The sequence below is a fragment of the Pelmatolapia mariae genome, linkage group LG12, assembly GCF_036321145.2.
Source record: "Pelmatolapia mariae isolate MD_Pm_ZW linkage group LG12, Pm_UMD_F_2, whole genome shotgun sequence".
NCBI classification, from domain to species: Eukaryota; Metazoa; Chordata; class Actinopteri; order Cichliformes; family Cichlidae; genus Pelmatolapia; species Pelmatolapia mariae.
In genome coordinates, this window is record NC_086237.1 from 24,295,837 (window position 1) to 24,319,846 (window position 24,010).

Below are 24,010 nucleotides of genomic sequence, written 5' to 3' on the forward strand. Positions count from 1 at the left end.
GCCGGGACTTTGAGGTATGATTGTAAATAATCCCAACATGAGCCGCAGCATAGAGCAAAACCAGCTCATCCTGGTCTTGCAGAGTGAAAACGGGAAGAGCAGGGTTCATGCCACAGATGAAATCTAGTGACTGGATGAAGGACAGGTTTAGGGTATTGCCAAGAATATGTGAAGTAAAACAAATTACACTCAAATATAAACACTGATTGGGACATACTTACCAGTACATGTGCTTCAGCATCAGTTGTCTTCTTTGAGAAAAGTGTGTCTCTAGTTGCAGTGTAGACTTGAGACTGCCCAGTCCTCCTCGGTATGTCAGAGTTTTCCTTTTCTTTATCCTTACCTGCTTCTCCACTGTCCTGTTCTTGTCCCACTACTGGGTGCTTTTCAGCTTCATAGCTTGTGGGTGGCTCCATTATGATTAACCTTACCTTTTGGTACTTGTATAAGCCTTCTCCTTATTATCCTTGCCCTAAATTAACTGTAGGCCAAATAGTAACAGAAAAACAACACATTTAAGCTCTATTCGATATTCGCTCTTTTTAATTTTATTCCTACCAAAATTTAAAGTTTTCGTCTGTTCTATCTGACTGCTACTTGGAGGGAAGCGTTTCGTTGCCTAGTTACAGAAGATCAACGGATGAGCCTTTTCAAATTAAAAGCATGATAGTCACAAAAGCACTCGAAAGCATTAAAGGTGGGGGGAAATGCTTTCCTTTCGATATGAAAACACCAGGAGGATCTTTCTGGTCATTTAATATGTTTATTTATTGTAATTGTTACATTACATTATAGGATAATTACTGTCAAAAGAATAAACATTGTACTTTCTTTGGTGCTCATAGTAATCCAGGAATGTCCTAAATAAGTTTAGTATAGACATTCCAATGAAAACAATTGTCAACAAAAATTTTTTTTTAATTGCCTTTAAAAAATTATGATAGTTGTTCCAGTTCTAATGGATGTATCACAGGTTCTGAACAGTGCTCCATGCAAGAAACCCAATAAAAACATAATGAGTGGTCAAAGCTGTCATATATGCCCTTATGGGATGGGTTTGGAAAGCTCTGTGGGTGATCTACTAACCGCTGCTTGTTTTATACAAACACAAACTAGTTCACTTAGCCCTGCCCCCTGACATTTATGATCTGTGAGGTTGACAGATAAAATAAACTCACGATGCACTGTATCATATTTAATCAAATAGTGACATGATTAAATATGTTTTTAAATAAAATAATTATGTATTTAAATATTATTTTGGGTTTTTTTTTAAATAGCATTTTTACTTCTTTTTTTTTACAATTTTAATTAGTTGACAATTATTTCATTATTTGATTATGTATTTTTTTAAGATAAAAGCCACGAAAGACAAGATTATGTGGTTATTAACGATAATAATTCGAGATCGCATTAACCAAAAGGATGTTTTATTTTGAAATCTACAGACGCGCTGTATATATACAGCTTTTACTTTGAAGGGTCGACACGGTGTCCAAGTACCTGTACTTTCACGGTTTCCTTCTGGATGGTTTTTCCGGTTGCACGGCTTTAGAAGCGGCAGACGCGGACTTTCTGGTTGTGTTTCGTGCCACTGGGCGTTATTAATGTTTGCTACCTGTTCTTAGCCTTTCGTTTTTTCTTACTAAATGTCTTCAACCGAGGTCTGAAAGGTTCTCGTTATCATTATGAAGCGTTTATGACTGTGACGACTCCAGAAAGTAAAGGAGCGCTTTGATAAGATAACAGCTGAGGCTGGTAATGGTTTTATCAGCTGACAGGTGAGACTGACGGTTGTGTTTAAAACGAGGTTTTGGTGACTGATTTAATGATTGACTGGTCACTCGCTTTTAGTTGGTACTAGCATTAGCATTAGCCAGCGGTTCTTGTCGCCAATCCCCCTCAGCTGACAGTCAGCCGCTCCAGCTTGAGATGCTAACGGCTAACACCCAACTCTTATACACTCGGGTATTACCGAGTGTATGAGAGTTGGCGTTATTCAGACATTATGCCTTCATTGAAAAGTTTTGAATAAAATGTTCCCACGAGGCTATAGCTTTTTGCAATAGTACTCGATACTGCTGAAAAAGTTAGTTAACTCTCAGCGCCATAGAAATGTATAAGACGTCTTAGGATGCTAGGATATTTTAGGATATTTTTCACTCACTGGACACTTTAAGTAGACCTTGCTAGTGTCGGGTTGGATCCCCTTTTGCCCTCAGATCGGCCTTAATGCTTCACGCTATACATTCAGCATTGAACCGGAAGCATTACGCAGAGATTTTTGTCCATATTGACATGACAACATCACACTGTTGCTGCAGATTTGTCAGCTGCATATCTGTGATGTGAATCTCCCGTTCCAACACATCCTAAAGGTGCTTTATTAGATTGAGATCTGGTGACTGTGGAGCCCACTCAACTACAGTGAATGCATTGTCGTGTTCAGTAAACCAGTTTGTGATGATTTGAGCTTTGTGAAATGGTGTGTTGTCTGTCCCATCAGAAGATAGGAACACTGTGGTCATAGAGGGATGGAAGTGGTGAGCAACAATACTCAGTTATGCTGTGGTGTTTAAGCAATGCTTAGTTGGCACTAAGGTTCAAAGTTTGCACAGCACCACCAGCCTGAACAATTGATACAAGGCAAGATGGATCCATGCTTTAATGTTTTCTGACCCTGTGCCAAAATGGAATTGAAACATTTTTCCAATCTTATATTTATCAGTTTTAGTTGTTCAGTTTAATGTTCTTTGCGTCACTGCAATTCTGACATTATGTGGTCATCCAGAATCATAAAATGAGACTTGGTTGAGTTTTGTTTTTTTTAAATTTTCAAAAGGTTTGGGGCTATGGTACGCATAACCAGGCTATAGTTTCAAACACACAACTGAGCTTTCTTTGAAAATACCGACCTTTTTTATAAGACAAAAATTTAGTAGTTATGTATAATAATAATAATAATAATAATAATGATGATAAGTGTAGTGGAACTTTACTTGTTTTGTGCACTAAAGCTGAATTGTACGTCCAGCAGGTAGCATATAAAAGACATGTGGATGGATAAACAGAGAGGAATCAGAGTTTCTCAGGAGGAGCTGCTCTGTAAGAACGCCTGTGGTTACTATGGAAACCCAGCATGGCAGGGTTTGTGCTCCAAGTGCTGGAGAGAGAGGGCACGGGCCGCTGGAACCCCGAGAGAAGAAATTAGGTAAACTTTATTCACGCTGTTACGTTTGCACATGATTATGTTAAAGTATATTGAAAATGTATGTGAGAATACTGTCCTTTAATATGACATCTGGATATGTGAGAGTATAACGCATCAGTCTAAATACAGATAGAGAGACCTTCCATTTGTCTTCTGTCTCTCAGCTCGGGACAGAGATGTCTAATCCTTTCATTCCTCGTAGACCGCGCTGTGATGGAACGCTCCCCACATTCTCCAAATTTGAGGAGAAGAAAAACATTGAGAAAGGTCGTCGAATTAACACAGTGAGAAGACTCTTCTGGGGCAGCCCATCGCCTCCAAAACCTCAAGGTAAATCTTTAATTTTGTGGTTTTCTTAAAGTCATTATTAGGTCAACAGCCAATTACAGCAGCTGCTCCCATTTGAGGTTGCCACAGCAGATCAGCTATCTCCATTTCACCTTGTCCAAGCATCCTCCTCTGTCACACCAACCAAGGTGGCCCTTTTTACTTTTTTTCTGCAATCCTGTCTCTCTGAAATACTCAAAAAGAAGAATAACTTAATACTACCCAGCTCCTCTGAATAGAAAGCCAGAATTCTTCCTCTAAACATTGTCATTAAGTCCATGAAGGTCAAAGTTTTGACCTTCACTCAGTATTTTTGCTGTCTGTAAGAAAAAAACCCCAGCAAAATGCCGAGAATAAGGCAACAGACTTTACTAATAATCACTGTACATAAACATCCACCATACCTTCTGCTGAACCAGAATGCGCTATATATACTGTTTTGTACACATCCAAATTATACATACCTATATACTATATATAGTATTACCAGGCCTCTTGACAACCTCAAGACATGTTAAGGATGTAATTTACCCATATTATATAGCTGTGTTGGATCAAGGACACATCTAAAACCTGCAGGACACTGGCACTTGAGGCCTAGAGTTCCCTCACCCCTGGATTAGATTATCTGGCTATCTGTTTGGATTTTGCTGCCTATTCACCTTTTGACTATTTGTCCCTCCAGAGTCTTCTGAAAGCCGTGCAAATGTGTTAAAAGCCTACGAAAACCTTGAGCCTGGAGACTTCACTGGTTTCCTAAAGATACTTCGGAGTCCTCCTTCCCAGCGCTTGCAGTCCCGCTGTACAGCTTTTCTCAACACAATGGAGGCATACCATGTAAGCAGTTTAAGCATCTAACACGACAATTATGTCATGAGCCAGAGGCGTCCTGATCATCGATTCACGTCATCTTTGCAGGATCTGCCGGTGCAGAAGCAGTCAGACCTCGTGCAGGATTTTTATCAGTCTTTTGCTGAATATTTTAGCAGTGAGTACAGATCTGTTCCAAACTGTGTATGATACAATATTTGTATTTAAAGTGGCTTTTAAATCGCTGTTTATGTTTTCAGGTTTTCCTGAAGCTCAGGTCACTCAGATAATGGAGCATGTAGAGAAGTTAATAATGACACGGCTGCACAAATGGGTTTTCTGCCATGACAGCTGTGATGATGAACAGAAGGACCTGGCTCTCCAGAGAAGGATCCGGTACATCAGCTGTGTTTTGTTTTGGTTTTACCCATCATGGAAAAAAACCCCCAAACTTCTAATCCTGAGTTAAAAGTCAGGATTAGAAGTTTTGTGTTTTTGTTTTTTATAACTAATGTCTCTTATTTGCAGTTCTTTGAACTGGGTTACGCCGCAGATGCTAGGCGTACCTTTTCCTGATGAAAAGGTCTCTGTCACAGGCGACCCCTTTCTGCCTGCTATAACTGGTGATTTAAAATCTCAATACTTAAATGAGTAGTTTGACATGGTGGGAAATGCATTTGTTTGCTTTCTTATTTAAAAATTGCATCAAAAGATTCATGTCATGAGCAACTTTGATGCTGGTAACATATTACCTGTGTACGGGTCCAGGCTTGCCAACTGCAGCCTCCTATTTAACTCCCTGACATAAGAAAGTAAAAAGTGCATTTCCCAAAATGAAAAACTGTTACTTTAATGATAAAGGGAGGCATATTTTGTCAATGTCATAACATTTGAAATGAGTTCCAGCCTTTATTTCTCCCACAGCCATAATCGAAATGGATGCCAAACGAGCACCTCAAGACAAACTCGCGTGCGTTTCCAAATGCAGCCAGCATGTCTTCGAAGCCCTTTCCCGCTCAAACAGTGAGCCTGCTAATGCTGATGACTTCTTGTCAAGCCTGGTTTACGTGGTGCTGAAGGCCAATCCGCCTCGCCTCCACTCCAACATGCAATATGTGATTCGTTTTGGGCTCCCTCACAGTCTGATGGCGGGAGAGAGCGGCTACTATTTCACAAATTTGGTGAGTTGACTGCAAAGTTCCTCACCCATCATACACCACAGGGTGTTGTTAGACCTGTTAATAACTCATACGGGTGTCCTCATGTCTTTATTTAGTCCTGTGCTGTGGCCTTCATTGAAAAGCTGGATGGGCCGGCACTCAGCCTCAGTCCAGAAGAGTTTGAAGGCTACATGCTGGGCCAGCGTACTCCCTGTGCATTAAACAGGAGGCAGCAGGTGATCAGTGACACACAGAACTTGCTAGAAGACCTCAAAGGCAGGCAGGAGAAGCTGGACCAAGGTATGGATGCTCTCAATGCGCAGCTACAAAAGTGGGTGCAAGAAGTTCATTCACAGCTGGACGAGACCAGAAGCCAATTTGTCCTGGCTCAGAAGGAGATAACGGCTCAGAAGGAGGTTTTGTTGTCCACTCAGGATAATAAGGAGGAGTCAGTGCTGGTGCTTGAGGATCAAGACGGAGGTTTGAGGGAAACAGGCTGTTAGGCATTTCTATTAATAGAGCTAATCTGGCACTTGACTTTATTTAATCGTCAGCACTAACATTTGTAGGCTGCAGGACAAATGAAGCGTACTTTCCAGTGCCACATTTGCACGTGCTCCCAATGCAGGAGTAGGGCATTTGTAAACCAGCTGAAGATGAAGGAAACTTTATGCATGCAGTAACACAACGTTCACAGAGGTTTTAATGACTTTAGTCCAAATTATTTGCCCATCTGTCCAATTTAAGCATTGAGCCAATAAATCACATTCCATTTTCCAATAAGAGATCTCATATGTACCATTTAAGCACTCAGGGTACACAGCACTTACAGATGTAGAACCAACACTATATGGTACTTATTCACTATGATAATTTTGAATAGTTTTATACCATTGTGCCTTTATGTATGCTGCTCTGAAATTCCAAAGTAGGCTACAGGACAAGTTGGTGTGACTGTTCTTGACTAAAAGTCAGGGGTGTATTTGTGAAAGCTGTGTATTTGTTCTCAGCACGTGGGTGCAAAAAAATGTTTAGCATACACAAGCTGCACGTTGTTTACAGCTCTAGAAAGATTTCTGAAAAAAATCCAAGGGGTTCATCTAAAGATCTGTGATTGTATGTATCTAATATATTAAAGGTGACACATGATTGAATGCAATGTGTTTGGGTGTTTTCCTTCACTAAAGCAGATGATTATTTGCCATATCGCCAACAGAGAAGTTTTAGAAACTTGGCTCTTTGGAAAGTCAGACAGGTGTCAGATGTTGAAATGACTCAGTCCAATGCCTAACTGATAGTCCAAACCTGTTCCTCCTTTACTAATTTCCATTAAAAGCTTTTTTTTTTTTTTTTTTTTTAAATAAAAAACCCCAAAAAACTTTATCATATAAATGGAAAACTGAAAGGTTTCAAATTCATGCTGAGATTCTAGTAGCAATAACTGTCTGCATCTTATATGATAAAAATAAACTGTTAGTAGCTCTTTTGAAAAAAAAAAAAAATTAGTATACAGGAAAAATAAAGTACTCAAAAAAGCCTCACACTAATATTTTGTTTAGTTTTGGTGAGGGCAAAATAGTGATAATCTCATGCAACTTCAAAACTGTTATTTCCAACCAGCATTACTGCATCATGAGGGGGGGGGGGTCCTAGTCATTCAGGATATACAGGCAATAAGTTGACCTAATTTTTTTGGTGAATAATGTTGCCTAATCTAGATCTTCAGTCGAGTGGAAGAGAACCTGGGCTTAATTACTAAGAGTAAAGTCGCATATAAACACGTAGTGAGTGAAGACGAAATGCTCAATGCATGGGAAGCCCCCAGCAGGCAAGGCCCATTGCAGTGTAACTAAAGAAGGGTTAGGGTCAAGGTCACCTGATCCACTCCTAACAATGAGCTATATCAAAAAGGAAAGTTTTAACCCTAATCTTAAAAATAGAGAGGGTGTTTCTCTCCCAAACCAAACAAGGAGCTTGTTCCACAGAAGAGGGCCCTGAGAGCTTACGGCTCTGCTTCTCAGATGGAAGCAGGTAGAGGACAAAAAAAAATAAAAAATCTGAGCTGAGAAATGCACAAAAGGAAGAATCATTGATCACTGTTGTGTATGAGATGTTGGAAGTTTTTTATTTGGTCTTGTACTGATGGAACCCAGTGGTGAACGTGTTTTCCACTGGAGTATAAAAATATAAGCCAAAGTTCCAGTTTAGGTATTTTTAGAAATTCTATATGTGTCATTTAAATTATTAGTTATTTCATTCTAATTCTGCGCTTTTCGGCTGTAGTTGTTTTGGACAACATAACAATGACCAACAATAATTACTACTAATTTCATTATTATTTGTGCTGGTGGCAGTAATACCAGTTTAAAGATCGTCTAAAATGTTTTCGTACAACGAGCAAATCATTGAGGGGCAGCGGAGTGCTTTACTGCCAAATAAAGACAAGAGAAGAAGAAACAAGAGTTACACCGGAAGCACTAGTTGGAGTAGCCATGAAGATGACAGATGAAAACATTTCTGGAAACTCCGAAATAACAATGGATGATGTTAAAAACCTCATCAAGAAGAAAGATGAAATTGAAGAGCAGATAAAGGCGTATTACGACGTCCTACAAGACGTAAGTCGGCGACCATATTATTAGCAAAACGTAGCACAAAGCTAAGTCACAGTAAGGTTGTTTTTTTTTTAATCGCCTTTGTTTACTTTTATTTACAGCAGGGGGTCGGAGTTGAAGACTCTTTGGTGGATGCGGAGGGTTACCCACGAGCAGATGTTAATCTGTACCAGATTAGGACGGCAAGGCACAACATTTCATGTGAGCAGCAGTTTGTTTGCTTTCAGTGGTTTCCCTGACAGCTGGAGACACGCATGTCGTGTTTGACTGTGTGGCAGATAATGGTCTCTTTATGTTGTGTGGCAGAAAAACTGATGTATGCTATCAAAGCACAAACTGATATCTCATAATTTACCCACACAGCACGTGTGCGGTGCATTTTTAAAAGTTAAAGTAGTATTTCAGATAACTTATCTACGTTCCCAAGGCATGATGAGACAAACGTACATGTTAATGGTCACTAAAAGATTTTAAAGATGACAACAACAGATAATTCTATTTGGTTTTAATACATGTAGTAAGCATTTTAAATGCCGTTTATTTTTCTACGATGTAATACACTTGCCAGAGAGTACACCAGACTGCACCCACCTTTGCCTTCAGAGCTGCCTTAATGCTTCATTGCATAGATTCAACAGGGTGCTAAAAATGGGATGAACATGTTCAGCAACAATACTCTGGTAGGCTGTAAAGTTTAAATGATGCTCACTCAGTACTAAGGACCCAGAGTGGACCAAGAAAATATCCCCAACACCATTACACCACCATAATCTACTTGAACTGCTGATGCAGTGGATTCATGCTTTTGTTGCAGCAGAAATGAAAACTCATCAGACCAGTTAACATTTTTCCAATCTTCTGTTGTTTGATTTTGATGAGCCCCTCCCAATTGTAGCTGTAGTTTCTTGTTCTTAGTTGACAGGTGTAGCGCCTTGTGTGGTCTTCTGTTGCTGTAGCTCATATGTTTCAATGTTCCAGATGTTGTGAGTTCAGAGATGCTCCAGCATGGCTTAAATGAGTGGTTATTTGAGTTACTGTTGCCTTCCTATCAGCTTGAAGCCATTCTCATCTGACCTCTGACATCAAGTATTTTCCCAGAGAACTGCCACTTTTTGACCAGTCTCTGTAAACCATAGAGATGGTTGGTTGGGAAAATCTCAGCAGATTCTAAAAGACTCAGACCAGATGTCTTCAACAAAGTGGCTATTGGGTGTATATTATATATTTTTGTTTACTTAATATGTTATTTAATGTATACTTATTATTTATTATATTTCTTTGATTTCAGATTGGTTTTAACCCTATTAAGATTTTTTTTCTATACTTAATAATAAACTGGGCTTTATAAAAGGAAGAAGACAATGAAAAGATATCTAAAGGTCATTTTAGGCATTTTCTGGTCACATAATAAATGTTAGGCTGATATTTAATGTACATATTTAAAAAAAAAAAAAAAGACAAAGTAGCACATCTCCACACTGAAGTAGCTTCATCTATTAATGAATCAATTAATTTCATAAAGATTTCAGCTCTATATCAATAAAGTTCTTTGTCTTTCAGGCCTACAGAACGATCACAAGGCCATCATGGCGGAGATAGAAGAAGCCCTGCACAAGTTGCATGCTCGAGAGAAAGCCAAGCGGGAACAGGATGAGGCAGAAGCCCAGGAGGAGGCGATGGAACATCAGGTTACGCTGCCGCCACCTTTTGCACGGGTTGATGCTGTGACAGAGGGATCACCTGCCTGTGGAGCAGTGAGTGTTGTGAACTTTTGTAACTAGCAGCTGTTTTCAGTTTGCACTGCAAAACATTGTGGGGGGGTTCTCCTATAATTTTAGTGTTTCTTTTAAAAGGGGCTCCGAGTCGGTGATGAATTGATCGAGTTTGGTTCTGTGAACACGGGGAACTTTCAGAACCTCCAGAATATTGCTTCTGTGGTGCAACACAGTGAAGGGGTAAGAACCACAGAAAACTCAATGGGCAATTAATCAAATTTCATTTCTTAATATTCCATTACATTTTATTTTTGTTGATGCATGAAGCTTGTGATGCATAAGAAGTCATACTTTGCATATAATTTCATTTGTATTTAACTTTGTCATAATGAGAGAATGCAATGTTTTGGTTTTTTGTTGTTGTTTCTTAAAAGCATCTCCCTTGTTGTTATTTGAGTCTGCAAACTGTAATTTGACATTCCTCTGCAGAAACCATTGCATGTCTCGGTGATCCGGGCTGGCCAGAAAGTTCAGATGAGCCTGACTCCACAGCGGTGGTCAGGCAGAGGTTTGCTGGGGTGAGTGCACGACTGTGGCAAAATGACATGTTTGACATAGACTAAAGCTCTCCCCCAGCTCAGGGGATGTGTCCTTTAAAGGCTGACAGTGTTGCAGCACTGTAGCAAAGTCTCTCCCATTTCTATGCTGCTAACTAAGTTTGTGTCCTATCACATCATCTAGGAAAACGCCATTCTAAAATTTTACTGGATGTAAAATCCACCACCTGGTCGGGGCTGTGAGAAGTTTTCAAATTTAAAAATGAATGAATGAATAATTAATTTTCTTGCATTATCTGAAATACTGTTGTTTAATTTCTCTCACCCTCATATCCCTCAAAAATATACTACTTTACCTCTGCTGCCACAGTTGCAGCTCAGTGTGGGCTTTGTGTCCTATGTAGTACACACCTTCAGAGGATGCAGCTCCTGAGTTGTACGAGTTTGGAGATTAGTAGATATTTGGAAACAAAAACAAATGATGCCCTCAATGACAAGAAAATGCTGAAAAATTGTTTCTTGGCATATTATTTCTACAATTTGCCATGTAGTGACACTAGTAAAACACTTTTTAGTACACATACTTAAAATTCATCATATCATGTCCATAAGAAGTAAAAAGTTATTCTTGATTTTTGTATTTTTCAGATGTAACATCGTTCCAGTTCAGCGGTGATCACCCTAACACTTAAAGTTTGAAAACTCTTTCTCTGGCCTTTTCACTACTTTATGGGAACTTGGAACAATATCCCTTATTCCAGTTTTCAGAACAGGATGTATGAAAATAAAGCACCTCTGTTCAAGAAGTCATGCTGAGTTTACTGAGTGTGGAGCTGAACCTTGATTAGATTTCCGTGTGTTTAAAAAGCAGCTTTGTGGTGTTCAGTGTTGAGGGTTTGATTTCCTGTTGGGAGCACAGGTGGACACTTATTTATCCGAAATGATGATGAGCTGACTGTGAGAACATGTCTGATTTGCAGTACTCTGTTAATAAAGGCTTATTTTGTGGAGGAAAAAACCACCCAAACCTTTCTGAGATTACGATGATGGAGACAGCACTATTACGATTATTGTAAAAAATGAAACAAAAACATACGGTATTACGGTGTCTTTTTAATGTAAAAATAATTAAATCACCACAAAACGGTGTCTGTTTTAATTTTGGATGAGTGATTTTTACCCAAGATGAAGAAAATAAGACTTATTTTCAGTCATATCTGAATTATGTTTTTACAAACATGAGTACCAGCCTCAGTGAACATGAAGACAATCGGTGTTACTCAACATGTCCATAAGGCTATACTACCTCACAAGCATCTTTAAATTCACTGTATTAGTGTGAAAAAACAAACACAAAACCCCCATCACATTGGTTGTTTCAGTTTCTTCTTTTTGGGCTTGACTATCTGTGGTAGCTGGATTTTGAAGGCAGTCCTAAAAAGAAAAAAAAAACAATACATGATTTAAATGGAAGTTGAAGTTCAGACTTTAAGCTTTAAGGTGTTTAAATAAACTTTTGCACTAACTGTTTAAGAATTATAGACTTCTTTATACACAGCCCTTCACTTTCAGGTGCCTAAAATGAACTGATTAAACTAACAACATCACATAAGGTTAGTTTCAATAGTTGGATGAAGGTCCTTTGCAGTCAGTGGATCAAATGCTCCTTTTGCTCCTGTTAGATGCTCTGCTAGGCCTTCACCCAGGCTTATTTGTGGGTCTCTGGTTTTAGTAGCTAAAAGCACATTGTATTGAGTTGAGGTGATTCAGCCATTTCAGAATATCCTATTTGGTTGCTTTTGCAGTATGCTTTGGGTCATTATCCATTTGCGTTGTGAAACTCAGCATTTGGCTGAGCAGAGAGTATAGACCTGCACGCTTCACAGTTCATCCTGCTACGGTTATCAGCATTCACAGCATCAACACTAGTGGCTTGCCTCCACTGGGAGCCATACATGTCCATGCCATAACACTGCCTCCAATATTTTTAACAGATAAATGGTATGCTCCAGATCATGATCTGTTTCACTCCTCCTCCATACTTTTCACTTCCCATAATTCTTGTACAAGTTAACCGTGGTTTCATCTATCCAAAGAAAGTTCTCCTTAATTTGTCAAGAAATAACAGGGAAACAGGCATCACATTGTCATAATGGTGGACTGTATATAAACAGGGCCGTAATTGCTGAACAGTTAATGTAATATTTTTTTGAACCCATGGAATTAAAACAATCTGCACTTCAGACCTGATATAAATCCACTGTGCTGTTGTACAGAGGCAAAAATATTTTTGAAAAAGCCAATGTTCAAATATATATGGAATAGGGCTGCCACGATTAGTCGACTATCAAAATCGTCGACGACCAATTTAATAGTCGACGCGTCGTTTGAAGCTTTGTAAAATCCCAAAAGACGCAGGAATAAGTAGTAGGATTTAAGAGTGTAATAACGGACTGAAACAGAAGATGGCAGCACTGCACGAAGAAGGATGCCAGCTGCCGTTAAACCCTGAAGAAGAAGTGTCCCAGAATTCATAGCGCGGCCCTGCTCAGTTTCCAACAATGGCGGCAGCTAGTTAGTTTTAATATTACTCTTATTATTCTTTCTGGGTCACAAAATAAACGTTTAACATATTTTCAGGCGAGAATGTAGCTGTGTAAACCTCAAATATCTGCTCAGTTTATCAAGACACCACATATTTTCAAAAGCGCTCCGACGTTTTCGGAGACGTCTGTTACCCACCAGCTCGATAGCTAGCCGGGGGCAAGGCTCACTAGAGCCGGTGAGAACACCGGACTGCCGGCAAATCGTTTTCAAACCCACCGCAGTCTTTCGCTACTCAGGTTAAACATGATATACAAGTCACTTAGATAACTTAAAAATGTTATTGTTTGGCCTTTTTCAGTATTTTATTTGTTCCTGAGTAAATCGGTTTGGCTGAGATTAAAGTTATAGTTTTTACACAGCTGAATAAACGTGAAGCAGACAACTGATTATCAGAATGTGAGATGCTCGAGAATATACTCCGGTGTCCTGTTATATTTTAGATAGCAAGGAGCAGAATGCTGAGTTTATTAAACTCCACCGCAACAATCTGCAAATTTCATTAAAATTTAATAAACTATCATCTTGTCTTTATTTTTAGTTAGAACATACCTTAAACACTTAAAGCTGTAAGCTAATGATAGTTATATAAGAGCAGATGCATGCTAGTGCAATAAGCTGTACGTTGTACGTCCAATGGATGCATGATCTGATTAGTCCACTAATCGCAAAAATAATCGGTGACTAGTCAACTATGAAAATAATCGTTTGTGGCAGCCCTAATATGGAAATAAGTGTACAGAATGTACACATGTAGATGTATTAACACTACTCCACAAAACACTGACACTTACTCGCATGTAGTACAAATGGGGCTGAAGTTGCAGAATACTAAAAACAAAAGAAACAGACTGATTAAAAAAAACATACTGCAGCTCTTTCCAGTAATAAAGATTTAAGCAATTCAAACTCACTGGATAGACAAACTGAGCACACGTAACCGATTTCAATGAGGTTACGGTGGCAGAAACACGCAGCTCGGTAGTCCACGTGTGCAGGCGGCGGTAGCACCAGCTGTGACCGCTGCTCAGAGTCAGGCAGGAACACCCACTGCTCAGAAGACAACAAAAACAGCCGTCGTTAGATGCAAATGAAACCAACCCCATCCTTCTTAATGTGTGTGAAGCTGTACTGCACTCTCACCAACAGATACTGTGCAAGGGCGACTTTCTGTGGTATCTTCAGGTACAATCCTCCAGTTATATCACAAGCCTGAAATGAGTATATAACGGTTAGGACAGCATGGTAGAGGGCACACATCACATCACATGATAATCACCACACTACCTCGCACTAAAGATGTTAATACACTGGAAAATATTTGTGTTAAGACAAAGTACGTTTCTTAAATACTTGGAAAACTGCAAAGTGGTGATTGTCCTTACAGAGCTATAAGAATTTACCTGCTGAAGGAGACCAGAGTCCGAATCCAACACACAGGCATCTATCAGGATGTTCTGTTTAAAACACAAAAACGTTTTTAAATTTAGCGTTTCATTTTTACCTTTCTATTTCTACCTTTGTCTGACTAAATAAAGGTTACACTGACTCGCTGAACCATCTTGTATTACAAACTGGTATTACAGGACAAGTACAACCTGGGCTTAGTTTAACTTCAGTTGATATTATAAATAGTAATAGGTGGATAAGGCTTCCAGGTTTGAAAAGTCAAGTGCTTTAAACCTGGATTCTTTCTAATTCCACCAGGTGGCGACTGCTCTGGCTGCAAAAACACTTCCAGTCTTATAGAAGTCAATGGGAAAACGGCTCCTCAAGCTTTACCTCTGTAAAGACGCTCTTGTTGAATTTATGGACTCAGCTGGTTATTTTGGGTCATAATGAATAAAACATTTAAGTCTATTTTGTAAATTTTGGCTTCTATGTGTAATAAAAAAGGATTAGTGGTTGATATTTCTTAAAAACAGCACAAAAATGACTTGGATGTTAAGTGATAGCAGATGTTTTGATATATAGTGTCAACAGCTTTACTTATTTCTGGGAGTTTTAAACTATTTCATTTTAACACAGCATTTCATTATAAGCATCTTTAGGTCCAACTTTTCAATTACAGCAGTGGCTGTAGTAAGTAAAGGGTAATTAAGTGTTAATACAGGACAATGATCTATTAATATTCTACCTGCTTCTGAGCAGCAAAAATCACATTCATGAAGTTCATGTACTGGAGAGCGCAGTCCTCAGCCGCTTTTACCGCCTATACAGTGCAAAGCGTCAAAGAGGGGTCAAAGTCAGGTGGGAAAAAAAACTAAACAAAAGCATTCATGATGTTTGAACATTTGGGCATTACCAGTATTCTTGATTTAATCTCTTGTCCAACTTAAAAAAAAAAAAAAAAGAGAGAGAGAGAGAGAGAGAGAGAGAAAATATATACATTAAAGCAGGGTAAATGGTAAATGGCCTGTATTTATATAGCGCTTTTTAATAGTCCTAAGGACACCAAAGCGCTTTACATATCCAGTCATTCACCCATTCACACATACATTCACACACTGGTGATGGCAAGCTACATGGTAGCCACAGCCACCCTGGGGCGCACTAACAGAGGCGAAGGTATAAATGGAAAACTTCATTTAATTACTGGCATAATTAAGCATGTATAAAGATTAAATCACCTTCCAGCTCTTTCGTGAGCCGGTGAATATCTATATATTAAAGGGTTAAGGTGAAAAAGTAAATAATATTGGTGGAAAATAAATAATCTATAGATATTTAACTTTAGAGCAAAACATCACACGCAAACAAAAGTCTAACATTCTCTGGGCGACGATGGCTTATAAATTGAACTTTAAAATGCAAAAAAGAAAGATTAAATAAGTGATACCATTCTATTTCTCTTCAAAATAGACACTAAATGTCCTCTAAAGTCAAGATTAACAATATTTTACCTGCACTACCTACATATATGTAGGCCCATTTGACATTACACTAATTTTGTAAAAAACTATAAATATAAATATCTGCTTTCAGTTTCCAGCCTCTGTCTATCCTTACACTTCCTGGCTGATTCTGTGGAGTCGTGCACTGAATGCACTGTTTATTATTGCACAGCATGTCATAAATGATAAAACAGTCTGCATGAAAAGGATACAGCAGAGAGCTTTGGCGAGGGATCCGGCCAACAAAGTATCTGTTGAATTTCCCGTCACTTCAACTGAAATCATGTGAGATACACTGAATTTTAGGGAGCACTGTACAACATCTTTAAATACCTCAGAGTTTATCCTCGCAAATACACGCTTACTTTTTGACATTATGTTCCTGATCTCTTCAGCAATAAGGTTATTGGCAGCAGACAGGAGTTCATATTTTCCATCTCCGCTTGAGGATACATCATTGCCACCACCGTCTTCTCCACTCCAGCTCTTACTGGGATACAGGAAGTGACTTGAAAAAGTGAGTGGGAGAAAAGCGCATATGAGCAGCGACAGCAGCAAAACATTAAACAGACGACTTTATTCCTGGAAACTAAAACTAGTGGAAGAAATACTCAGACCAGCATATTGGATTCCACACCCACCAGCTAAACTGATGAACAGTTTGCACTGCAAACAGATGAACAGTTTTTGTTCATCTGATATTGTATTTCCTTGATTTTAAGACGACTGCTATTTTTTTTATGTCCTAATATGTAAGTCCAAGAACTGACAGATAATATACTTTTCCACATGATGGTGATTCTCCTCTTAATATGGTTTACAAGCCTGTGTGTGGACCTCAGAAATTCCTCTGTGCAGTGAAACCCAGTGAAACTATGGTATGAAATTACCTGCCCTGGCAGTGGCTAGCAATGACAGCCAGCTTGTTTGTCCTAGCCATGGCCATGTGAGCGTTGCCCATCACCATGACTGCATCCATACACTTGGACAGGGTGAACTGGGCGGACACAGGGGTACATGGAGCGTTGCTTAGCATCAGAGACATTCAGAAAAACTTTAATGAGTCAGAGTAACCACAGACATCACAACTAATACCTGTGGATCCCGCTGAGCCTGCTGCCCCCACCATATGGGGTTTACATCCACGACGATCACCAGGAGGTTGATTTCGTCCTCTAGGCAACATTTTTGAAAGAGTTTCACCAAAAAGCACCTGAGCGTACAAAATAAACACTGCAAAGACTCATTATGAGCCAGGCTACATACCTGATGCCATCACGGCGGATTATTGACTTGAAAAAGAGATGGCTTCTATTCTGCAGCTCTATCTTCTCTTAGTGCTCATACTTTATCGTAAACTTCAAACAATCTGCAGACAACTAGGAGCGTATTAAAGTCCAGATAGTTTAGGAAAAGCAATTATATGCAGGGATACGCACATTTTTTTTCTCATCAATCACACAGCTGGCGTCTCCAGGAAACGATTTCTGTCTTCTTCTGTGGCTTTTCATAGCAGACTACAGACGCCCGGCACACTGCTGCCACCTAGCGCCCATTTGCTGTAGCGTAAATTCTTGGGTCTATACATTCTCTACATTCATGGTCATATAAACCAACCCCTTTTTCGTTCTTAAATCTTTCCATCTATCTCTTATGTTCTGCTCATCCAATTTAGAGGCCCGCTTGAACCCTTCCCAGCTGCCATAGGGCGGGAGGCAGGGCGGTCTGTAAAATACATTTATGGATGGAAATTCCATCTATAAATTAATTCTAATATTTCTTTGCAAGCTTCAGATCATCATCCTGTTCATGTGCTAGAAAAAAACATCGTTTACAGAAAATTGTATATTAGATATATAAAATTCAGCAGTATCACCACAGGGGGTTATCAGTTTAATTGAACTAACTGATCACCTGAGAAGCTGTGCAAGTGCTGAAGTGCTGCTGTAGATTTCACAATTTAAGCAGTTACAGTTTTGAATCATTTTAAAATTGTGTTATTTATTGAATAACAGATAAGATTAGACGATGCATGTTTTATTTTTCATCATACTTTGAGTTAAATAGTTAATGTTTCAATGATTTTCAAAATCATTACATTCTGCTTTTTTTGCACACTGTCCCATTTTTTCTGGAAAAAATGATCCCCATTAAGGTAGTTTAATTACAAGAAAAAAATAAATACAATACAAACATAATGATAATAATAACAACAATTATAAAAATTCACATATAAAGTTATAATGAAACACAATGATTATTTTGTTTAAAAATAAAAATAATTTAGAAAATATAACTAAAAACAAACTGTGTATTGGTCAGCTGTTTGTATCAGCTTCAAAATAAAGAGTTCCTGAGGAAGTCACCATGCCAGACATTTACTGATTTTATGCAAGTCTGCAGAACACCATGTTTTCTATATTATTACAAGATCAGAGAGTCAGTGGAAGACGAGCAAAGCTCCTTAAATTGTCCCTGAAGCATTAAAGGTTATGTCTTGGGTTTGGCTTTCGGCTTGGCTTTGAGTGAAGTGCGCCTGTATTTCTCAGTCTGGTAGACGTCTGACTCGATGGCTTCGCCGGAGTCATTGAGCGTCACGTACACATCCCCGTTGACCTCAGTGACCTTATGAACCCGCTGTTTGACACCCTTGGAGCGCCAGTAAGTCCTCAGCGGTTTGGCTGTAGGGTCGTCCACAGCTTGGTAAAGCGATTCCCCTTCTGCGAGGGTGATCTTGTACTTGTGCCAAGGACACACAATGCACAGCCGTCCATTGAACTCCTAAAGGTAACACAGGTCGAAAGATTTTTTAGATATTACAGAAAAGGTTGAGTGTCAGACTTATGCACAGCTGTTTACAGTAAACAAGTCAAAAGGTGACTGATTTTCTTAATATACACCAGTAATCAGAATAAACAGCAGAAAACTCACCTCAATGTCTCCATACTGTAAAGCACCACCTGAATCTGTCCATGAAAAAAAACGTGGCATTATGGACATCAAAGACGAGCCGTAGAAGAACATATACTCTGCAATGTACTATGGATTATCTCAGCAGAAGCAGTACTTACGGTAGCAGCGCACATCCATTGCATAAAGCTGCCCCTGGTGGTGCACGACCAGCACATCTCTGCATCCGTTCACCAGCTTTGTCACACGGCCAGCTTTGACAATGTCCTCCTTCTTTCCAATGAAGTGGGAGGTAGACAAGTTTGAGGAGGAGGAAGAGGCAGAAGAAGTCTGAGACATCTCCTCCTCAGAGGACATGTTGATCTCTTCTTATAGCTGATATTCTAAATAAAATGAAAAAGATTACGCTTATGAAAAGAACAAAAAGATCACTTTAATTTCTTATTTTATGTGGACTGCTTATTACACTCCAGTTACAAAACACACAAAAAACATAGTTTTTGTATGTCTCTTTTTATAACTACACATAGAACCCCTCGGATGTCTTCATACAAGTAAAGTCACTTAATTGTCTACCTACTACTTTCTTCAGAGTAGTATGAATTATCCAAAGGAAAAGCTGTAAAACCTATGAAAATACAGTTAAAAGGCCTCTGGCCACCGGGCCTCAGGCCCAGAGGCCAGAGGCCTGAGGGCACCCCACCCCCCGGAGGGGGCCCAGCTGGGCCACAGGCGCCAGGCCCTGCCAATCGGCCACCAGGAGTGAGCCGGTACATACATGAGCGCCCAGCCCCAGACACCAAGAACCACCAACACACCAACGTCTGAGGGCATCAGCCACTGGCAGGGAGTGTGGTGAGGGGAGATAGGTCTCCATACCTCGGAGAGCCTGAGATGTTCCCAGAGAGGTGGAGTCTAAGACCCAAGCTGACATATAGACACAGACGAACAGGCGCACGCAGACACAACCATGCATTCCCACCCCCATATACACAAACAAATACTCAGCACTCACCCGACGTGGAGACAGACACAAATAGACACTGTACACACATTCACACTCCCCAAACATACTCTATATCCCAGGTCCGGGTACCCCTGCCCCAGAGGGGCAAACCATACCCAGACCCAGGAGATGTAACCCTTCTCTCTGGGGTGGAGGAAAGCAGACCGCCTCCTTATCTGCAGTAGCAGGGAGGCCCTGCATCCCAGACCCCAATCCGACAGCCAGCACCTCCTCCCAGCCCCCCAGCCCTGACGGTTAACAGAACGGGGGTGAGTGAAGACCCCAAACCTCCCTCCGCCCGCTCAAATGTAGTGTTGCTGTGTGTTGTTCTAAAGTGCATTTAAAACACAGGAGGGCATGGTGCTTCTGTGTTTTTGACTGAGTGAGCAGATAGCACATGGCATGACAATAAATCAAAATAATAAGTGTAAATCTGGTTTCTTGTTGCCCACAGACAATTTCAATATAACTGCCATGAAGAGTTTTCGGTTATTCCGGTATATTTGAAACATAGACTGATGTCAGTGCTGAAGTCACATGGATGAACACTGTAAACAACCTAATGTTCTTTTTGTACAGTTATAGTTAGACATCTTCTTTTCACCAACCTGCACATTTACTGAAAAATATTTTTATATATACCTAGAAAATAATAATAATAAGAAGAAGAAGAAGAAGAAGAAGAAGAAGAAGAAGAAGGAGGAGGAGGAGGAGGAGGAGGAGGAGGAGGAGAAGGAGAAGGAGGAGGAGGAGGAGGAGAAGGAGAAGGAGGAGAAGGAGAAGAAGAAACAGTTTTCCTTTCCAAAGTTCATATACTGACTTAAAAACAAACAAACATTGTAAATCCTTTCGGAAGCGATAATCTGTCACTTTGACTGGCTTTGTACAGATTATGTAAGAAGTCTGTATTTTGTCCAGGGATACTCTCCTGTCACCTGTTTTCATCTATCAAACCTGACGGAGGGAACCAGCGTTGTGTGACTAAAACACACAGAAATATGCTAGCTAATATGGTTCACATTTACACATAAGAAACACATAACGAGTAACGCGTTCTATTCTATTCTATTCAGCTCTATTTCTCTAAAACGCCAACTCCATAAAGCGTTTAATTACCTTTTCTGTAGTTTCACCGTGAAGTCAATGAGCGGCTGTCATGCTCGGTCTCTTTCGTTGCTGCTGAAGAGCGCTTCGATCACGTGTCAGCACCTTATCTTTCTAACACAGGCCTCCTGAGAAAACTGGACATGTGCGAAATTATAAAACGTAAACTAAACGTGGAAGTTTCAAGAAATCTACGAGTGTTTGAGGTTTGAACAGGAAGCGCCAATGTTGTGTGTTACATCGAAATACGTCCCCGGTGAAACTATACAGAATGCAACAAAAGAAAAAAAAAACCGTCAGAGAACATTTTACTTCGTGGCAAATCTGTCCGAAGTAGTTCACTGTTGCGTAATTAGTGTGTATATTTGCGTGTTGAGATATTTTTTTTTATTCATGCGAGGTAGACAAAACAAAATAGGGGAATAACAGAAAATTAAAAATTTGTCGAAAATGATACAGCAGTGCAGTCTGCACACACTGAAATAGCACAAGTGCATATTGAATTGAGAAAAAAAAAAAGCTTCACACAAAAAGGAGCAATAATTATGTTAATAAGGACAAATACAATAAAAAGCAAGTACCAAGATGAAGAAGTCTATTATCACCCATTTGTGTATGTCTTGAGCATTTCTTTATATTTTGATTCCAAGGAGCCAGACTTTATTGTGATTTTTAAGTGCTCTTAGGCAGTCGTTCGGCCGGTCTTCAGGAGATTCTTTATTCTTTTTTTTTCTTTTTTTTTAAGGAAATTTGCTCCTTTTTTACTCATTTCCAGTCCAGTCTTTGCACTGGACCGTTTTCAGAGGAATTTCTTTTTGTTTGTTAATCTACTTAACACTGACTTATAAATCACTCATAAATGCATCTAACGAAAGTGTTTTCTCTACACAGACAACTTAAAAAAGAACCTATGTTAAACTGTATGTTTAGGCACTTTGTTACTAGCAGCTTGTTGGAAAGCATATAAACTTTCCCATTTCTTTAGTTTAATATACAAAATAAATAAATAAAAATAAATGCCATTGGTAAGATACCAGCAAGGTGATTCCCAAAGAGCTTTTTTCTTTTTTTACATATTCTTTGCTAAATATAACGAAATGAGGATTGCATCACGGGTTTTGCACTGACCTGTATATTTAATATATAGACAGTGCAACTTTAAACCACTGGCTTTCTACTTGCAATTATCTCTAAAAGCAACCACGAAGAAGCTTACAATCGTATTGGAGTGTATCAGAGTGTAAACATTTTGTCTGCCTATACGGGTGTCAAACTCATTTAAGTTAATGGGCCACATATATCCCATTTTGATCTAAACTGGATGGATTTGATCTATGCTAGAAAAACTATAATGTATAAACTAGCAAAGAATAATAACCTTGAGAGAACCATGCAAAATAAATCCAATTTTAATACATGTAAGTCTTTACATTCAGTGTCATTAAATGCATCGATGACACATGACAGATCATATTGGATGAAGAAAAGGATAAAAACTTGTATCCTGACTCACTGTAAGTGCAACAGGATTTTATGCATTTATGCTTTAAAATGTTTACTTTCCATTCATTTTTACTTCTCTGTAGCAACACTGGCCTGCATTAGCCGAACATTTTTATTACTTAATGACCTCATTGTAATCTGACCAATGAGCATTTAATAAATAATTTATACAGTCATTGTCCTCGAACAGCTATCCAGTGGGCTGAATTGGACGCTCTGGTCCCGGGACTGCATCCCCCGGAACTGTGCAACAGATATATCTGTGTCATTGTCTTTGAGGATAGATTTATTCAGACTGAGTAACCCCCCCCCCCCCCCCCCCCCAAAAAACAAAAAACAAAAACAAAACAAAAACAAACAAACACACAAACAAACAAAAAACAGTTTTAAAACTATTATATAAACGCAGAAAATATACTGTAGCTCGTAGTATTGCCATCTCTCAGTAATGCTGTAATGCCTGTAAGAAGGCTTTCTGTCTTAGTGGGTTTGTTGGTGGGCATTAAGCCGTCCGAAGGATTATCATCCCTCTGTCATGCTGAACCGACCGGCTGTCCTTCGGAAATATGTTAACATTAACATTTCCTCTTTTCCGTGAGGACGAGCAGCGGGAAAACAAAGCGCTCTTCTTCCTCAACCGTTTCCGTCGTCATGGAGACCCTCTCCGTGTACGGAAATAGTGGTCCTGCTGAAGCTAGCAACTTTGTGAAAAATCTAATTATCTATTCAGTTGGCTCTGCGTTTGCGGCTATCTGTTGCTCTTTGCGTGGTCTGGACTTGATCTGGTAAGCTTTGTAGTGATTTTCGCATTTTAGAAAAAGAAAACTTATTTGTGTCAAAATTAGCGTAATCACTTCTTAAACTAAACCAAGCACAAGCATGTAGGTGGGATCCATTCAGGGGCGAATCCAGGATTTTTAAACCGTGGTGGCACAGGACAGCAGTAACAACCAGACAGGGGAGTCCAGGAAAATTCTAAAAGATTATATCTACCAGCTATAACTGGAATCATAATTACATAATTAATATGTAATGTCAATGTCTGTTTTGTTATGTAGAGAACCATGGGATTTAAAATCTTTCAAGTTTGTTTCTGAATCTATATACAGTTGTAATTGACCTCAGGTCAGCAGGCAGCTTGTTCCAGAGAATTGAAAGTTTCCTCAACAGATTTAGATTCAGTTCTGGATAATAGACCCGAACCACTGAGAGCTTGACTAATAAAAATATTTTAAAGGCAATTCTGTGTTAAACTGGGGCCGTATGTTATACGTAAGGACTCTCGCTTCTGCATTCTGAATTAGTTGAAGTCATCCGACTAGTGATTGGGATAATCCTTCAAATAGAGCATTACCATAGAATAACCTGGTTTATATTAATTCATGACACATTTTTCTCAGATTCAGTTTCAAATAAAATATATTAAAAATTAGAAAATGTTTAAATTACAAAAAATTTTAATAGGTCGAAAGCTGTTTAGTGACATTATTAATATGATTACCAAAAGTAAGATTACTGTCCAAAATGATTCCAAGGTTCCTGACTTGCTCGCAGTGTTTCAGAGGACGGATGATGAATATGAACAAATCTTCTG

The 24,010-nt window shown here is 39.2% G+C and overlaps 5 protein-coding genes across 7 annotated transcripts in view; 2 read left to right on the forward strand and 3 right to left on the reverse strand.

The window, feature by feature from the left end:
* Positions 1-416, reverse strand: part of cfap251 (cilia and flagella associated protein 251) — a 10,513-nt gene extending 10,097 nt beyond the window's left edge. The window contains exons 1-2 of the mRNA XM_063488801.1: positions 222-416; positions 1-130 (exon numbers count right to left, since the gene is read on the reverse strand). The exon at positions 1-130 is cut by the window's left edge and continues 11 nt beyond it. Coding sequence (XP_063344871.1) covers positions 1-130; positions 222-416 — 325 coding nt within the window. The remainder of the gene's footprint in view (positions 131-221) is intronic.
* A 1,092-nt stretch (positions 417-1,508) lies between these two features.
* LOC134639413 (rab5 GDP/GTP exchange factor-like) lies at positions 1,509-6,646 on the forward strand. 2 transcript variants are annotated; one of them, XM_063490581.1, is made up of 9 exons: positions 1,509-1,781; positions 3,035-3,211; positions 3,414-3,541; positions 4,224-4,375; positions 4,457-4,526; positions 4,609-4,744; positions 4,877-4,971; positions 5,273-5,529; positions 5,625-6,646. In XM_063490581.1, the coding sequence occupies exons 2-9, from the start codon at positions 3,054-3,056 to the stop codon at positions 6,009-6,011; spliced, it is 1,383 nt and encodes a 460-aa protein (XP_063346651.1). In that variant the 5' UTR covers positions 1,509-1,781; positions 3,035-3,053; the 3' UTR covers positions 6,012-6,646. The 2 variants fall into 2 exon arrangements, with proteins under 2 accessions (XP_063346651.1, XP_063346652.1); XM_063490582.1 differs by having other exon boundaries at positions 3,038-3,211.
* Positions 6,647-7,970: 1,324 nt separating this feature from the next.
* Positions 7,971-11,201, forward strand: psmd9 (proteasome 26S subunit, non-ATPase 9). Its single transcript, XM_063490329.1, has 6 exons — positions 7,971-8,126; positions 8,225-8,324; positions 9,684-9,877; positions 9,977-10,078; positions 10,328-10,416; positions 11,044-11,201. The coding sequence occupies exons 1-6, from the start codon at positions 8,001-8,003 to the stop codon at positions 11,069-11,071; spliced, it is 639 nt and encodes a 212-aa protein (XP_063346399.1). The 5' UTR covers positions 7,971-8,000; the 3' UTR covers positions 11,072-11,201.
* A 122-nt stretch (positions 11,202-11,323) lies between these two features.
* Positions 11,324-17,395, reverse strand: gtf2h3 (general transcription factor IIH, polypeptide 3). The gene is made up of 13 exons (XM_063490328.1): positions 17,160-17,395; positions 16,989-17,068; positions 16,784-16,890; positions 16,259-16,401; positions 16,106-16,168; positions 15,630-15,659; positions 15,305-15,333; positions 15,137-15,211; positions 14,403-14,456; positions 14,143-14,211; positions 13,914-14,049; positions 13,794-13,830; positions 11,324-11,829 (listed from the first exon to the last, which is right to left on the reverse strand). Exons 1-13 carry the CDS (start codon positions 17,167-17,169, stop codon positions 11,760-11,762), a joined length of 903 nt encoding a protein of 300 aa, XP_063346398.1. The 5' UTR covers positions 17,170-17,395; the 3' UTR covers positions 11,324-11,759.
* Positions 17,396-17,909: 514 nt separating this feature from the next.
* Positions 17,910-21,126, reverse strand: LOC134639003 (Rieske domain-containing protein). 2 transcript variants are annotated; one of them, XM_063489991.1, is made up of 4 exons: positions 20,926-21,126; positions 18,965-19,186; positions 18,825-18,859; positions 17,912-18,674 (listed from the first exon to the last, which is right to left on the reverse strand). In XM_063489991.1, exons 2-4 carry the CDS (start codon positions 19,158-19,160, stop codon positions 18,384-18,386), a joined length of 522 nt encoding a protein of 173 aa, XP_063346061.1. In that variant the 5' UTR covers positions 19,161-19,186; positions 20,926-21,126; the 3' UTR covers positions 17,912-18,383. The 2 variants fall into 2 exon arrangements, with proteins under 2 accessions (XP_063346062.1, XP_063346061.1); XM_063489992.1 differs by lacking the exon at positions 20,926-21,126 and having other exon boundaries at positions 17,910-18,674; positions 18,965-19,160.
* Positions 21,127-24,010: the final 2,884 nt, after the last annotated feature.

Coding starts and splice junctions, on each gene's coding strand:
- LOC134639003 (XM_063489992.1), bottom strand. CDS start 19,160: ATGTCCTCTGAGGAGGAGATGTCTCAGACTTCTTCTGCCTCTTCCTCC. Junction 18,860..18,964: donor AATGGATGTGCGCTGCTACC/GTAAGTACTGCT, acceptor TTTCATGGACAG/ATTCAGGTGGTGCTTTACAG. Junction 18,675..18,824: donor TACAGTATGGAGACATTGAG/GTGAGTTTTCTG, acceptor TGTTACCTTTAG/GAGTTCAATGGACGGCTGTG.
- LOC134639413 (XM_063490581.1), top strand. CDS start 3,054: ATGTGGATGGATAAACAGAGAGGAATCAGAGTTTCTCAGGAGGAGCTG. Junction 4,527..4,608: donor TTTTGCTGAATATTTTAGCA/GTGAGTACAGAT, acceptor TTATGTTTTCAG/GTTTTCCTGAAGCTCAGGTC. Junction 5,530..5,624: donor GCTACTATTTCACAAATTTG/GTGAGTTGACTG, acceptor GTCTTTATTTAG/TCCTGTGCTGTGGCCTTCAT.
- psmd9 (XM_063490329.1), top strand. CDS start 8,001: ATGAAGATGACAGATGAAAACATTTCTGGAAACTCCGAAATAACAATG. Junction 8,127..8,224: donor ATTACGACGTCCTACAAGAC/GTAAGTCGGCGA, acceptor TTTTATTTACAG/CAGGGGGTCGGAGTTGAAGA. Junction 8,325..9,683: donor GGCAAGGCACAACATTTCAT/GTGAGCAGCAGT, acceptor TTTGTCTTTCAG/GCCTACAGAACGATCACAAG.
- gtf2h3 (XM_063490328.1), bottom strand. Junction 15,334..15,629: donor GCTCACGAAAGAGCTGGAAG/GTGATTTAATCT, acceptor TTTTTTTTTAAG/TTGGACAAGAGATTAAATCA. Junction 15,212..15,304: donor AGATTAAATCAAGAATACTG/GTAATGCCCAAA, acceptor TGCACTGTATAG/GCGGTAAAAGCGGCTGAGGA.